Raw genomic sequence first — 15,413 nt, 5'->3', positions numbered from 1 at the left:
GCGTCTGCTCACCAGGGGTGCAAATCAGGGCGGCATGTCACTTGCAGAGGGTCTTCAGATCTCGGATGTCCTCATCTACTGGTGTCCTCCTTTGTCCTTGCAGTGTCCCCGCTGCAGTTGAGTTGAGGCGTAGGTGGCTTGTGTTCGTAAGCGACAGTAAAATGCCTCTGCACTGAAATAATCTTAAAAATGGACAGATGTTCTCAAAATGCACGGCTTGCTCGTCAGGGCTCCTTGGCTCTAACAATAGCCAGAAACTTCATAGAAAAGATCACTTTCCTCCTCCTCCTCCTCAGTATAGTTTTATAGTACAATTTGCCTAAACTTAATAATAAAATGCACAGAGCGCGTTTGTGGGGGTGGTAGGCTCATGTTGAGGTATTATTCCAGCCCGGGTTATGTTCAGTTCATACTGAGAGCTTATATTGCATCATGACATTAAGCGCAATCCACAGAGTTTATTTGCATTCCAAATCCATCTATTGCAAAGACTGCTTTTCATGAGCACGGAGAACTAGAAAGCATACATATTTATTCCTTAAAGGTTATGATTGCCTTAAATCATTCAAGCTTATTTGGTGAGCATCACATATAATTAAACTAAGCGCTTGAACTCGATCTGCATGTATGAAATAATATATATATGTGTGTATATATATGTATATACTCGCCTCCAATATGGATGGAAGCTGTGAGCTAATTGCTTCCACCACATCAAAAGATGCACTGATAATTTTATTGTTCCTGGATGTGAACATAAATCAACATAAAGAAGCAGTTGAAATTATGTACTGGAAAGTCACCTTTCAACATGCAGCGTGCGCTGTGGAGGAAACGAGCAGAGACGCCATCTCAAGTGGTGTATGGCTAATTATGGGGAGATAATTAAGCACGTCATGAAAATTATTCCAGTTTTGGGTGCAGAGAGTTGCTTCTGTACTGAAATTCATGTGCATAACTTAACATGAGCTTACATCTACCTGGTGTCCCTATAAACCTCAGAATTTAGGGATGGATAAATTGAGAGCAGCTGCATGGCCTTTTCCAAGGATATTGCTGTAGGCAGCAAGGCAGCCACGTGCACATCCCTCACCCCAATCAGAAGAGACCAGACGATGAAGTACCATCTTAATCTGCCTCTGATGACTCTGGAAGCGATAGGATGGAAGTGTCCTTTCTGTTGTCATTAAAATTAATTTGAAAAGCCAAAGAAAACCAAACAACTCTTGCCCTATAAAATATTACTCGTGGAATTAATGGCGTAGCCATGTGTGTCTAAGTTACAGATGGAAATCCCAGCTTAAGAAATGGTCTCCAAGGATATGGAAACCAGAGCTTCCGTCTGTTCACGCGTGTGTCCTGCTGGGCATCTCTGTCAAACCGGGGGGGCTGTTGTCAGTCTGCTGCCGCCCGGATTGCCCCATGCAGGCAGAGGCACCTTAGACTTCAGTGCTGGAATTGATGGTTCCTCAGTCTTGCTTTATATCCAGAGAGCTCATCAAAGTTAATAGTTTTGCCAGGGGCTTTGACAGAAGCAGAAAAAAAGAAACTGTCACTGCCTGAGGTTTCTAACATCGTCTCGGGCTCGAAAATGGTTCACTGGCTTGTTAGAGATGGCCAAGGTACAAGTGCCTCCAGTTACGTTATTGTGCTGTAGGTAGCACACGAAACATCACACCGACCTGTTCCTCTTCCATAAATGCCTTATTTATCATTCTTTCTTCAAAGGAAATATGGATTAAATGTATCGCGGTACCTTGCAGGGTAATTTCTTTATCGTGCTACTGATCATGTCTTGCAGGAATTTCTCTCCCTCTTTCTTAGTGGTAAAAAAAAAAAAAAAAAAAAGGTTTCCTTTTCTGGTGTTTTTCCCGCAGCTTCTTGCAATTCATCTTCCCCGTAGCCCTCCCAGGGAGGGGACTGCCGGGAGAACGGCGCGGGGCCACGCTGTGGGGCAGGTAGTGCATCGCAGAGGTCTCGGTGCTGACTCCCCTCTCCCCTCGCTCCCTTGACGTTAACGATCCAGGAGCATCTCTCGGTACCCGTGTGCTTTGTCCTAGACTGCTGCAGGTCCCTGGAGGGCTCTCACCAGTTCAGACGGGGCACCACGCGTGTACATGTACGCCTGAGTTATGCTTAAGAAAATCTGTACTTTGTGCATATATGTTTGTATGTGCCTTGAGACATGTCCAACCTAGATGATGCTATGATTCTGTGTGGTCTTCTCCGCTGTCTATCCCGTATGATCCTCTGCCAGACCTGGGAGGTTAAAATCATGCTGGCACTGTCCTCTCATTCCCTCTTCTCCTGCCCTTGCACTAGCTGGCTGGCAGGACGGTGGCTCGCTAATTAACCCTGTCCTCGGAGGGCTGTACGCCAGGCGCGGGTGAAGCTTCAAGAGTGGGAGGAAACCCATAAAAATATTAAATGTGCCAGCTGCCAAAGGGAGAGGATCCTGTGCTCATACAAAGCTCCCAGCCCTGGGCTGGAGCTCCCCGGAGGCAGGAGGAGAAGAGGGGGCTCATGGGGGGATCCCCCGTGGATGGGGGTAACCATCCTCTGGGCATATGGAAAAATCGCAGTTGTCCTCCCGCTTCTTCCATGCAGCACATCTGGAAACTCGTTTCTTTTTTCCTTGCTGGATGGGGGTCATGGTTGTCAGAGGTGTTTCATTTGCGTTTAAAATTAATAAATCATCGCTTAGCAAGTAATGTCTGTGAGACGCCCTGGCTAACGGCAAGCTGGTATCATGCAAAAGTATTGTTGATCATTGAATGAACCTGGCGTTCTGGCCCTAACTCCTAAAGTTTCATGAACCTCCTACTTTTTCCAAAGATTATTTTTTGACAAAGCTTTACTTTTCCCTGGATGGTTCTTTAGCTGTGTTAACCCTTTATGGGAGGAGGTACCCCTCGTGTTATCGTGATACCCAAGACTCCAGTTTTCAGTAAGAAAAATTGTCCTTTTTAATGGTAAAATGATGTTATAGTTGCATTCAAAAAAGCAACCAGTGTCCCCACGTTGGTGAAAGGTATGTTTAATAATCTGCCTTGGCACCTGGAGTCTGAGAAACAAAAATCGATGAAGACGTTTATAGCGTGCGAGTGAGTTTTTCTCACAGAGTGAAGGTACCAGAAATGATCCCTGTTACTGTGAAATGCAGAGGAGTTGGGATGAGAAGTGTTTGACAGCACAAGAGGAGTTAGTAAAAGGAAAGGGTAGTGAATTCCACAGCTTGGGTCATGCTTGGGAAATACAATGTTATTCCCAGAGTCTGCCTTAAACCCAGGGATACGTCCCTACTGCCCGTTCAGTTTTGAACTGGGGGCTTCTAAACAGGGCATGGAGCCTGCTGGTGGGACACCTGGATTTACGTCAGAGATGAGATGATGCGGTATCAGTCTTCCAGCTTCTGAAAAATGATTTTGTGTCTAAATGTACAGTTAATGGGAAACTGGTGCTCAAATTTGGCAATAGCCACGCATTCTGAAGGATTAAGTAGCCGGGTTTAATTAGCATAGTTTTAGCAGCAGACCTGGATTACTACTTTATCATGAATAACATATATAAACAATTTAGCAATTTTCTGTTTTGTGAATTGTCTGAGCAGACTGATTCCCTTAGATAAACCTGCTCTTTTAAATTATGGGCAAAATAACTTCCCATGGATGGAGTGGGACACAGAGTTTGTGATAAGTAACAGTAGAAACTGGTGGTGTGTTATTTAATCTTAAAAAAGAAAACTGATTTTAATGTAATCTGTTCTGAAAGCATTAATATATCCTTGCAAATTCTTACTTTGAGTGCCATATTTTATTAATTTAAAATTTCCACTGATGCTTATTTGCTAAGAGTCACTGGACATCGTGGCTAGAGTAGACCAGTAATTCAACTGAACACAAAACCTATTGTTTTAATTGTGCGAATGGGTACAGGGAAATGTTCAGCAGGAGGTTAAAAGAGCATTCTGTGAAATATGGCTGGGAAAAAAAGTGAGTTTTTTAAAGGTGTTTTTGTTTACTGGGGGAAAAAAAAAAGGTTTCCTTATGGTTCTGAATGCAGGTTCTGCCTCCAGAATGGATGCTCATGTCGGTCCTTTGATGCCGACGCAAGTCACCCGGGTAACTGCTCTGTCTGCACCGGCGGTGACCTTCATGGCAACCAACCTGATGGATCAGACATTGCCAGGTGAGTTCATGTCTCTAGATACTGCTTGTGTTGCTGGAGCACGTGTTGTATATTTGCGTATTTCCCAACCGAGCCATGCTTCCCATGCCGCATAGAAATGGGGGACCCTTAAAAGACTGGCTCAAATTTTATGACGTTTGCTTTAGCTAATTGTGAGCGTCTTCAGAGTGTTTTGGATCCTGTTTACTTGGTCTGGCAGTTGGCCGTAGCTTTGCCTTTGATGATACAAAAGGCAAGTTTCTGAAACGTCCTTGGGCTTTTGATTTCCCACGTGGGTGGTATTCACAAGCATTACAGTGATAACGTGGTTATCTCTTGGATAGTGGCTCCACGAAGCCTCGTTGGCGGCAGCCTCCGAGGGTGCTTTGTGCTGCACCCTGTGATAAAGCCGGTTTATTCACTGTCATGTAAATGCGTGTGTGTTGTGAGCGGAGGGGCAATGCTCTTCCCAAAGGCTGGAGGAAGTCGTGTGGCTTTATTTAGATTCACATATACCCATTGCAAATCAAAATCAAAAAGCGGTCAGATTGTGATAGGAAACTGGGGACTTCTTTCCTAATAAGGTGGAATCCCTCTTATGTCCCTGTGAAGTCAGGAGTCCTGTTAATGAAGCTGAGATGCTGCGATGGGGCCGGAGGGGCTGCTCCTCTGCCCGACCTGCATACACGCAGCCATGGAGAGGCACCGTGGGGTCCCGAACCCACCTTCCCAACTAGGTTCCATGGGAAAAACTGGCGTTTATCGGGAATTACTAGATATCATCCCAGGCGTGATTTATCTGATCCTTCACACCTAGGAGTTAGCACTGTTTTGATATAGAAACTCTCACTTGTCCCGCTAAGCCGGTTCCTCCGTGGGGACCTCAAGCTCACCGGCTCTACCCACAGCTAAGATAAAAGTTTCATGAAATACTTTGCGGTCAGCTGAGCTGGGGAAATCCATAAGTGGAGCTGGAGGCTCCCTTTGAAGCAGGTCTGCCTGCTGCCGTACCTGGCTTGAATAAGATCCTCTGATTGAATTTATGTTGCTGAGTATTCCGGCTCTGTCTGGAAATTGCTGAAAATTTTATGACACAGACACCTTAAAACTGAAGGAAAGTTCATACACGTCTCTTTCAACATACGGCACTTTAAAGTTTCTTGTCTGGTTTGGTTTGCTTTTGGTAAACCCCTACTTCTTTTATCCTCTGTACAGTTATTGCGCTTGAAGACCTGCAAACTCCTCCTTAGTCACCAAGAGTTGTATTGACTCACTTTCTTCTCAGAAGCGAGTGAGACGAAGGAAACGTTAAAACTGTTTGAAGGATGCAGGGAGAGAAGATGAAGATTTGTGCAAGGGTCGTGCTGATCTGCAGCTTGTTGCATGTTGAAAACTGAAATCGTGGTTTCTAATATATTTTATATCAAGTATATTTCATAATCTTCTTCTTGGCAGATTTGAAAACACAGCCACTCCTGATTTTATCTGTTGTGCTGAATAAGGATTCTGTGTGAAGCCTTTTGTTGACTAGATGACTTTTGATAAAGGCCAGCCTGACATTTGGTCAATAGGTTGCCTAAATCAAACGTCTGTACTGTTGGGAGGCCATCACTTTGGGAGAGCAATCGTTACATTTTTATATGCATACAAGTAATTTAAATCAGATGATCGGTATAATTTTGTTTCCAGCTTTCTCCTGAAAATACAAAATACCTTCTTCTTCCTCCTTCTGTCATCTTTGATTTGCTGCCAACTACATTTAAGAGAAAAACGGTAATTTCACTCGAGTATAGTATGGATTTTTCTTTAATGCTTTTGAGGAGATCACACTCTTTTCTATAGGTTGTTACAAACTATTGTTACCTCCAGTGGAAAAATGATCAAAGTAGGAATCATAATTAAAAGCAAATAACAGTAATAAAGGTTTTTCCCAAATCAGCCTCAAAGTGCTACAGAAAAGCAAAGCTGCCCTTTAGGAAGCTGTTGGAGATGCTGAGAACCTGACCAAGTCCCATGGTGACCTGTCCCTGCGTCACCGGGTGGTGGGGGCCAGGACTGAGCCACCTGGTGTCCCCACCAGGACCTGGTACTGGGACCTTCTTGTCCTGGGGGCAAAGTCAAGCAGGCAGCCTGCTCTGCATCGGCCGGGTGGATGGTTAGGGTGGAGAGATGGTTTAAGAAGATAGCGTCCTCCAAGTTTGGGGTTTTTTTTCGTTTATTTTTTGGGAGAGGTTTTGGTGTTGTTTTTTTTTTTATTATTATTATTATTTTTAAAAGCTCAGGACCTTGAAAGAAGTGTTCATTGAGTGTGTCCAGGCCAGGAGCACTGAAGCAGAGGGGTACTTGTTTCTAAGAGAGGACTGGGGCAGACAACTGGAATACCAACACGTTGAGCCGTGAATCTTACATCTAGTGTGTAAAGCACCTTAAGGTACACACCAGGCCTGTGCCACCGTGCTTTGCCACCTGCTGCAGGGGCAGCATTGAGCCAACGTACAGATTCGCTATGACGTTACAGCCATGCTTTTGTTTTGCAATATAGGTAAGCCTTTGACTTGGTTTCTAAAGAGAAAATTGTGTGTTCAGCAAGGCTTGGCACAGCTGGATTTTGCTCATCACAACACCAAATCCCTCTTTCTCTGAAGCCAAAATTAATAAAATTTTCTCTATTTCTGGAGTGGAAGGAGTAAACTTCGCGATGGTCCTGGCTTCCAGTAAGCATTTATTTTTGTATTGGAAGCTGGAAAAGTCCAGTCTCAAGTAGAAATCTGGCTTTTTTGCATTACAGTAGGTACAAGCGAGGTGGAGCTCTAGCTACCACCCTCCCAGCGCTCTGCATGATTTTATAGATATTCAGAGCTCAGATCATTAAGTGCCTTGAAGATCAGGGCCGAGATCTTGATATTTAAAAAGAATCACATGTAAAGAGCAGAGGAAGGAAGGTCAGCAAGACTCAGCGAAGGTCTTTGACTCTGTGATCATAGAATCTATGATTCTATCACTCAGAGCCCGGCTTCGCCTGGGCCAGCTTGCAGGGGTGCAGAGAGAGAGGCTGAGAACTGGTACAGCGGCTTAAACGAGGGGGAACTACAAAAGCAGGCGGAAACCCCCTGCGATGGGCGTCCAGCTCGTGCTCAGGGAGGGAGGAGGCAAATGAATGGGGGCACCGTGCTGTGCCTGGCGCTGGCGGGAGCTGGAGCTGCTCTGTGGGATGTGATGCTCATGGTGATGCTTGTGGTGATGCTCATAGCGATGCTCGTAGCGATGGTCCTAGTGATGTTTGTAGCGATGCTTGTAGCGATGGTCCTAGTGATGTTTGTAGCGATGCTCGTAGCGATGGCCCTTCCTGCGCAGCTCTGTGGGAAACACGTGCACGGAGCCAGCCTGGGAGGTGGGGATGGGATGCTGCCCGCCTTGCACGCTGTCCAAGGGAATATACTGAACAGGGGTTTTAACCTTTTCCTGCTTTAACAAAGAAACTATTTTCAGGGTAGCAGCAAACAGCATCTCTTGGGCAGTGTCAGCGGTGTGCCTGAAAAGTCCAGCAATGAAAGGAGTTTGTCCTTGACCTCTGCAGCGGGCGTACAGCCCACGGTATGGGACAGCAGACAGAGGATTTGTCCTCTACTGTTCCCACTGCAAACCTCCAGAAGAATCAAGGGGTGAGTGGGAAGAGATGGCTGCAGAAGGAAAAAAGCACTGCTGCAGGAGACTTGTGCTAAGAGGGGAGACAGAGCGCTTGGCAGGGCACAGAGAAACCGGTGAAAGCAGAAAATAGACACAAATTGCAGGGTGAGATACAGCGTGCAGGCGGGAGCGAGAGCAGGGTCTGTCTCCCCAAAGCCATGGTGATGGGCTGAAGGTGGGATCCCCGCCTGTGGAGCAGGGCACCGACCCGGCTGATGTGGCCGGCACTGAAATCCCATGCTTAGCTTGAGCCAGAACCAACAGAGGAGGAATTCGGGGGTCAATCAGGTATGGATTTTAGGCTAATCTCAAGAAACAGAAGCAGTGAGGTTGTGGGGAGAGACAGAACTGACTGGCAGAGATGCTGGTGAGATAGTAAAAGTGTTTAGATGTGTGCACTTGAAGTAAATACGATTCTCTGAGACATTTAGAATCAAAATTTTAAACTTCCTTTGGGATTAACAGAGGTTTGGCCTCTAAATACCTTTGCAAACCAATTTTTTTTCAATCTATTCTCCATAGATACTTCTAGAGTGAATCCCTCTTCCCTCTCCCCTCTTCTCTCTTCCGCCTTACCCTTCCTCTCCCTCTCCAGTTCTGCTTTTAATAAGATGTTGATGATCATACACCTACATCCTCTGTGATATACCCAAGACAGTTTTGCTACTTCACCTTTACTTTTCAATACTGTGAATTATTCATGTCTCTCTACCTGCCGCGGTGCCTCCAAGTCTCTTTAATCAGGTATCTTTATCCTTCCGTCTCCAGCGCATCCTTCGCCAGCGTTACAGCAAGTGCGGGAGCACATCGTTAGTAATTACGCTGCTAAGTTTAGGGGCAAAAAAAGCTGCGTGATTATGTTGGAAATATGTCGTCGTGGCTTAATTGTCAGACTGCAGTTTATTTTGTGCACTTGAGTTAAAGAGGGGGGGAAAAAAGGTCGATTGATTGAGAAAAGAGTAAACCTGAGTGAAACCGTGTGGCAGCTGCCGATGGAGAGTAGCCGTGCATCTTGCTGGCTGTCCTTCTGCAGCGTGGGGCAAGCACGAGCCTGAATTATTCTTCTCTTGACATTATTCTTACCGAAAATGGTCACAATGTTCAACTATAGATATAAAAATAAATGACTCCTGACGTGCACAGTGACTTTCAGGACTTTATTTTTTTATTTTGTTTTAAATTGTTTTTTTATTTCCATCTTATTTTATATGTGCTGATGGTCCAAGATCTTCTGGAAGTATATTTCACGTGTGAACAGCTAATGAACTGTGTGCTGCAGAAGTTCACCTACGAGCGCTGCGCCGGTGATGCTCTATTTTGAGCACCCGAGTCCCTCCCTGGAGGTCAGCTTTCCTGTTTGGATGCTGTGAGGGAGCTTTTCAAAGGGGGAAAAAAGACAGATTGCCTTGGGCATTGGCAGCGCAGAGTATCTCCGCACTGAAGGTTCAAACGGGCGTGGGAATGGCTACCTGTGCACAAGAGTCTCACGATTTGGTCCGCACCAGCACGTCCACACTCTGTACTTCAAGCCAATCCTCAGTTATGAAGGAGCAGGGTCAGGGCAGCCATGAGAAAACCAATTATGCCATATTTCGTACCTTTCTTTGCATCAAAGCAGAGCTCCTGGAGCTGTGCGAGTGGTTTAGGCTCTCACGCCTGTTTCATTTTTTTCAGCATCAGCTGTGGGAAACTCCTCTGCCGAACTCCACATGTGCAACAGTTTGTTTAAATCTGCCAATTGACATTTAGATATTTGTATTAATGCTTGTAATGTTCAAGTACAAGTTGACATCAGCTAGGTAAATGTGTTGTCTTGTTCCTCATGCATGTGTGCATATGCATAGACATGAATGAAAGATCTTGGCTACTTCTTAAACCAGCGTGATAATGAAGGCTACAAAAGAATCAAAATTCTAATAATAATAAAAAGCCTTCTTTCTAGGATTAGAGAAATATTTAAGAAGAGAAAGAAGCAGAGCTGGAAGAAGGGTTGATTTAATTTCCTTATTAAAAGAAAAAATAAATCCGAGGTACATTAAGCACCGTTTCCCAAGCGTGCTGCTCCATGTCCAGCTGCTCCGTGTTCGAGTGACAGAACCCGACCAGCAATGTGTTTGGGGCCGTTTCATCAGCAGCCGATTGGCCTTCCACAGTTGTTGCTTCAGGGATTATTTCAGGGCAAGAGCAGAAGAGTCGAGAGCTGGAGATGCTGAGACGTACTGACACCTCTCAGCAGTGTTGCCCTCAAAGGCTCCCAACACGTGGTCAACTGTGGTGCCCTGAGCCCAGCTGTGCGCCCGCAGGGGGTGGCCAGTGTCAGATGTGTGCCCACAGAACATGGCCAGTGCCAGCTGTGCCCCTGCAAAAGCCGTCCCAAACCTGGGCTGTTCCGGCTGCCTCAAATTGCTGCAAAATCAGTGACTTGCGAAGGAAGGTTTGCTGCAGAGGGGATGTCTCAAGGTTCCTTTCATCCTCTGTGAACGTATTTCGTAGAGGCATGGCAATGTTTTGGTTTAAAACCCTCGTTGGGCGGAGGCTGTACAGGCATATTGTGCCTGCCGTGCCATGCGGGGCTGGCTCGTAGCATGCCATGGGAGCAGAGAACAAGCTGCCGAGCATATCCGAGGGGAACAGCAGTGGGAGAGTCGGAGTGATGGGAAGACACAGGGCAAGACAGCGAAGTGGTTAAGAAACAGCACGTCATCTTTCTTCTGCCGTGTTTTAGAGCTGGAGAATGCATTAGCAGAGTTAATTTAAGCGAGGTGCCCTATTTGTGCCTTTGGATCTCAGCCTGCAAGAAGCATCCCCGCTCCTTGGTGTGCTCTCCCGGTGTTGGCTTCCCTCTCGTGGGGCTTTATGGTGGCTGGTGCTGCCGTTTACCAGTGCCAGCAGCTGCCTCCTGCCTCTCCAGGCGCTGGCACATGGCACTGCTGCTGGTAGGGCCTGTCCCCATGGTGTCCCCGCGTTGTCCCTCCAGTGTCCCTGACCATCCTCAGCTCTCTGCTGGGATTTCATCACCTTCCCAGCAGCCCAGCAGCTCGTGGGCAGGCTGGAGCCAGGTGTGACTTTATTGCACTCAAAGACCAAGGTGCCCGGTAGTGCTTTGACGCCCCGTTAACAGATGCCTCATGAAGGAAGATAAATTTAGAGACCCTTTTGATGTGTATTAGCTGCTCCCTACTCCTTGATCCTTTAGCATGGAAATTAATTGATATGGTTTGTAAATCTTCTTTTTCACTACCCATAAAAATAGAGTAAGTTGTCTTCTGAGAAAAATGGCATATATTTAAATTTTTATTATTGTGATGTATTCCACGGCGAAGCAGAGTCAAATGGCAGACTCCAGCCTTTTCCTCGGTGTAGCTCCTGTTACACCTGTGCCCATTCTGTAGTCTGAATAATTTGAAAATCAGTTGAATAGTGTTTTGACATGTGAATCTGCTATATAATATGCAGTCCTAGAAGAGCAGTGCTTACAAATAGTTTCTTGAAGTGACTGTACCAAAGTTTTAGTCTCTTTGGCAGACAGAAGGTGCTCCGTACGTCTTGAGATGGATAAGGGGAGCGGTATGTCGTGGCTTGCCCTGGTTATGGCACTCTTAATATGGGTAGTACCAGCCCGTGTTTGCAGTGTATGGCTGCGCTGGAGCTCCCCAGGGAGCCCATGATGGCAGGGTGTTGGTGGGGGTCTCCCCACAGAGCCGGGGGGGTGGATGAGAGCCATGCACGGGGATGGATCCCCACGGTCCCTGCTCCCGAGAGGTTTGAGTCTCCTCTGGCAGTTTTACTGCTGTGCTGGAACTCTTCAGGCATATGTGCAAGGGAATCATAGAATCAGAGAATGGTTTGGGTGGGAAGGGACCTTAAAGGCCACCCAGTGGCACCCCCTGCCCTGGGCAGGGACACCTCCCACCAGCCCAGGTTGCTCCAAGCCCCGTCCAACCTGGCCTTGAACCCCTCCAGGGATGGGGCAGCCACAGCTGCTCTGGGCAACCTGGGCCAGGGGCTCACCGCCCTCACAGCAAACAATTTCTGCCTCACATCTCATCTCAGTCTCCCCTCTTGCAGTTTGAAACAATTACCCCGGTCAATGCTTGATTGTGTGTTTTAAAAGAAGTGAAAGGACAAGACAACGAAAAAGACAACCAAATAGAAAAAACAATGTCTGTTTAATATTTCTTACTGTGAAAACTACTTTTTACTCATTGTTAGCTCTCTGTCTCATACCTGCTGCCTTTTCGCCTTTCCTCACTGTCCCTTTTGCCCTCTCTGTTACTGAGACGTACGGAATTTGTAGCCAGTGGAAACACTTTAGTGTTCGGCATTTTGGGATAGAGACGGCTGTTTGTAAAGGAGAGTAATGTGTTATTACAGCTGCTTCCATTGGAAATGCACTGAAACGCTCGGGGGGTTCCTGTGGAGGTTGACCCCGAGCACCGCAGTGTCCCCTGGCTCAGGGGAGAGGGGGCTCCCGGCCCTGAGCCCCTCAGGGGTGGCCGTGCCCCCAGGGAAGTGGACATGGCCCATGGAAAAAAGGTTTGGATTCAGGGATAGCAGGACAAAAAAGCTTAACGCAATAAAAGTCTCTAAAGTATGTGAATGTGTCCCACTAAAATCCAGCACGATACTTAGGAAGGTGATGTGGTCCTTGGCACGCGTGTGCCGCAGAGGACTGCAGGAGGAGGAGAGGAGTCTCGGAGCCACAGGAAGTGGTTTGGTTTCTCTTTGCCAGTTTTGGCTTGCAGGGAATGTATTTATTGTGCATTAAAAAGAATCCTTTCCTCTCACAGATAATGGCAAAGAATCGAGTAGATCCTCCTGCCCACCAACCTTGATTTTACATGCGGAGAGGAAGAGTTCCCCCATGGAGAGCAATGGCAATAAGGTCTGTGATGGCGTTTCTTCTTTTAAAAACATCTTTAAACTATCGAGCTGCACAAATCAGAGTCAGGATAAAGGACTGTCCTGTGGCGGAAGCTGTGCTGGTGATAGGGGATTGTTTCCTACAGTCCATTATAAAGAGCTATCTATTTAATTTATCTCGGCGCTTTATAGGAGGTCTGCACTGTGGTGTCAGTGTCAGAGGAGAGATGCTCGTGGCTGGGTTTCACAGAATCCTGGAATGGTTTGGGTGGGAAGGAACCTTAAAGGCCACCCAGTGGCACCCCCTGCCCTGGGCAGGGACACCTCCCACCAGCCCAGGTTGCTCCAAGCCCCGTCCAACCTGGCCTTGAACCCCTCCAGGGATGGGGCAGCCACAGCTGCTCTGGGCAACCTGGGCCAGGGGCTCACCGCCCTCACAGCCAACAATTTCTGCCTCACATCTCATCTCAATCTCCCCTCTGTCAGTGTAAAACCCTTCCCCCTCGTCCCATGGCTCCCCTCCCTGCTCCAGAGTCCCTTCCCAGCTTTCCTGGAGCCCCTTTAGGGACTGGAAGGGGCTGGAAGGTCTCCCCGGAGCCTTCTCTTCTCCAGGCTGAACCCCCCCAGCTCTCTCAGCCTGTCCTCCCAGCAGAGGGGCTCCAGCCCTCCCAGCATCTCCGGGGCCTCCTCTGGCCCCGCTCCAACAGCTCCGTGTCCTTCTGCTGTTGGTGGCCCCAGAGCTGGAGGCAGCACTGCAGGGGGGTCTCCCCCGAGTGGAGCAGAGGGGCAGAATCCCCCCCTCGCCCTGCTGCCCACGCTGCTGGGGATGAGCCCAGGCTGCGGGGGGTTTCTGGGCTGCCAGCGCACGTTGCTGGCTCATGTTGAGCTTCTCATCCCCCAACACCCCCAAGTCCTCCTCAGGGCTGCTCTCCATCCCTTCATCACCCAGCCTGTGCTGATATCAGGGGTTGACCCGACCCAGGTGCAGGACCCTGCACTTGGCCTTGTTGAACCTCATGAGGTTCACACTGACCAACTTCTCAAGCCTGTCCAGGTCCCTCTGGATGGCATCCCTTCCCTCCAGCATGTAAACTTCACCACTCAGCTTGGTGTCACCCGCAGATCTGCTGAGGGTGCACTTGATCCCACTGTCTGTGTCATTGATGAAAATATTAAACAGTACTGGTCCCAATACGGACCACTGAGGGACATTGCTTGTCACCAGTCTCCATCTGGACACTGAGCCGTTGACCACTACCTTCTGGATGTGACCATCCAACCAATTCCTCATCCACCAAACAGTCCATCCATCAAATCCACACCTCTCCAATTTAGAGAGAAGGATGCTGTGGGGGACCATGTCAAAGGCCTTACATAAGTCCAGACAGATGACATCTGTAGCTCTTCCCTTGTCCACTGACGTAGTCACTCCATCAAAGTCAGGGACAATTGCTCTTGCCGGTGTTGTTATGTCTTTCGAAAGCACCATAAAAACTACTTGGAAGCCAGCAGCCAAGGATGGCATTTCAACACCGGTCCCCTGCATGCGCTGCTGCTTCATGCACGGTCCCAGGGGCCAGCGGCGGTGGGAGCACCCTCCTGCCTGTCCCTGCCCCTCGTTAGGATGGGCGCTTGTTTCTGACAAGGCAGCTGTCCTCGTTACTGCAGTACACAGAGTTATACCCGCTGTCGTCCCAAGTGAGCTGTTGGCCTGGACAAAAGCACGTCTGCTGGTTTTTCATTTGTATTGCTGTAAGTGGGGCGACATTTTTATTATTTCCCGTTTATCTGGGCTATTCTCAAGGTAGCTGGTTGTTCATAAAGCTGCTGGAGGAATAATGTCAATAAGGGTAATCCACTTCACGTTAAAGTGAGGGATTTGTGTAACAATAAGAGTCTTCTGCATTGGCTTTATTTGTTGACTAATCTCTGTCTGTCTTTCAAGGATCATTCTTTTAAACTAGTAAATGAGGATGACAGCACGTCAAACGGCAACAAACCCGTGGCATCCACTCCCGTGCCAGGATCACCATGGTAAGCAAATGCAATTAGACCTGCTAGAAGCCATTCATCAGTGCCGTTTCCCTCGCCAGATATGCATTAGTGGTCTGGTACGTGGGGAAAATACGCTACCCTGGGTGTTAAGTAGCAATGCTGGGTTCTGCGGGAGCTTCTCCTCGTTAATCATGTACTTCAGGAAAATGCCTGGATGGTGCTTGGGTGGATCAGAGAGGAAACACAAGATCCGCAAGAAATGTTCCAGCTTTTTAGGGCCAGATCCTCTTTCTCTCCCAGTTATTTCATTGGCAGTGGATGACTCTTACTGTCTTGCAAGAATGGGGCTGATTTCAGGTTGCATCAATGAAAACAGGTTGTGTCTAATGACCCAGATTTCCTGACCACGTTCCCATTCAGGTAACTACATGTTGGGTAGCAAAATCTCTCGTGTCATTTTTAAATGGATAAAAACTTTCTTCACTTTCTGTCCCCAGTGGCTGACTAAAGGATTTTTTACCTCCTTTACCCATATTCATGCTTATGCTGGATGAAATAATCAGGTTATACTCAGTGGCTGACATTTTTGGCTAAGGCATCCCACATAGACATCAGCTGTTATTTGTTATTATCATATTGTGCCATTTTGCAAACCAGTGTTGTAGGCGCAGTCTGATGTCCTACTTAATCTCAGCATCATA

General features: G+C 47.5%; 1 protein-coding gene across 3 annotated transcripts in view; it reads left to right on the top strand.

Moving 5' to 3' along the window:
* TCERG1L (transcription elongation regulator 1 like) overlaps positions 1–15,413 on the top strand; it is an 89,424-nt gene that overhangs the window by 49,153 nt on the left and 24,858 nt on the right. For all 3 annotated transcript variants that reach the window (XM_074592180.1, XM_074592179.1, XM_074592178.1), the window contains exons 5-7: positions 4,063–4,188; positions 12,645–12,739; positions 14,663–14,751. In XM_074592180.1, coding sequence (XP_074448281.1) covers positions 4,063–4,188; positions 12,645–12,739; positions 14,663–14,751 — 310 coding nt within the window. The remainder of the gene's footprint in view (positions 1–4,062; positions 4,189–12,644; positions 12,740–14,662; positions 14,752–15,413) is intronic.

Source organism: Larus michahellis, chromosome 6 (assembly GCF_964199755.1).
Source record: "Larus michahellis chromosome 6, bLarMic1.1, whole genome shotgun sequence".
NCBI lineage: Eukaryota > Metazoa > Chordata > Aves > Charadriiformes > Laridae > Larus > Larus michahellis.
The sequence above is the reverse complement of the archived record's forward strand: the minus strand, read 5'-3'. Positions and strand labels throughout refer to the sequence as shown.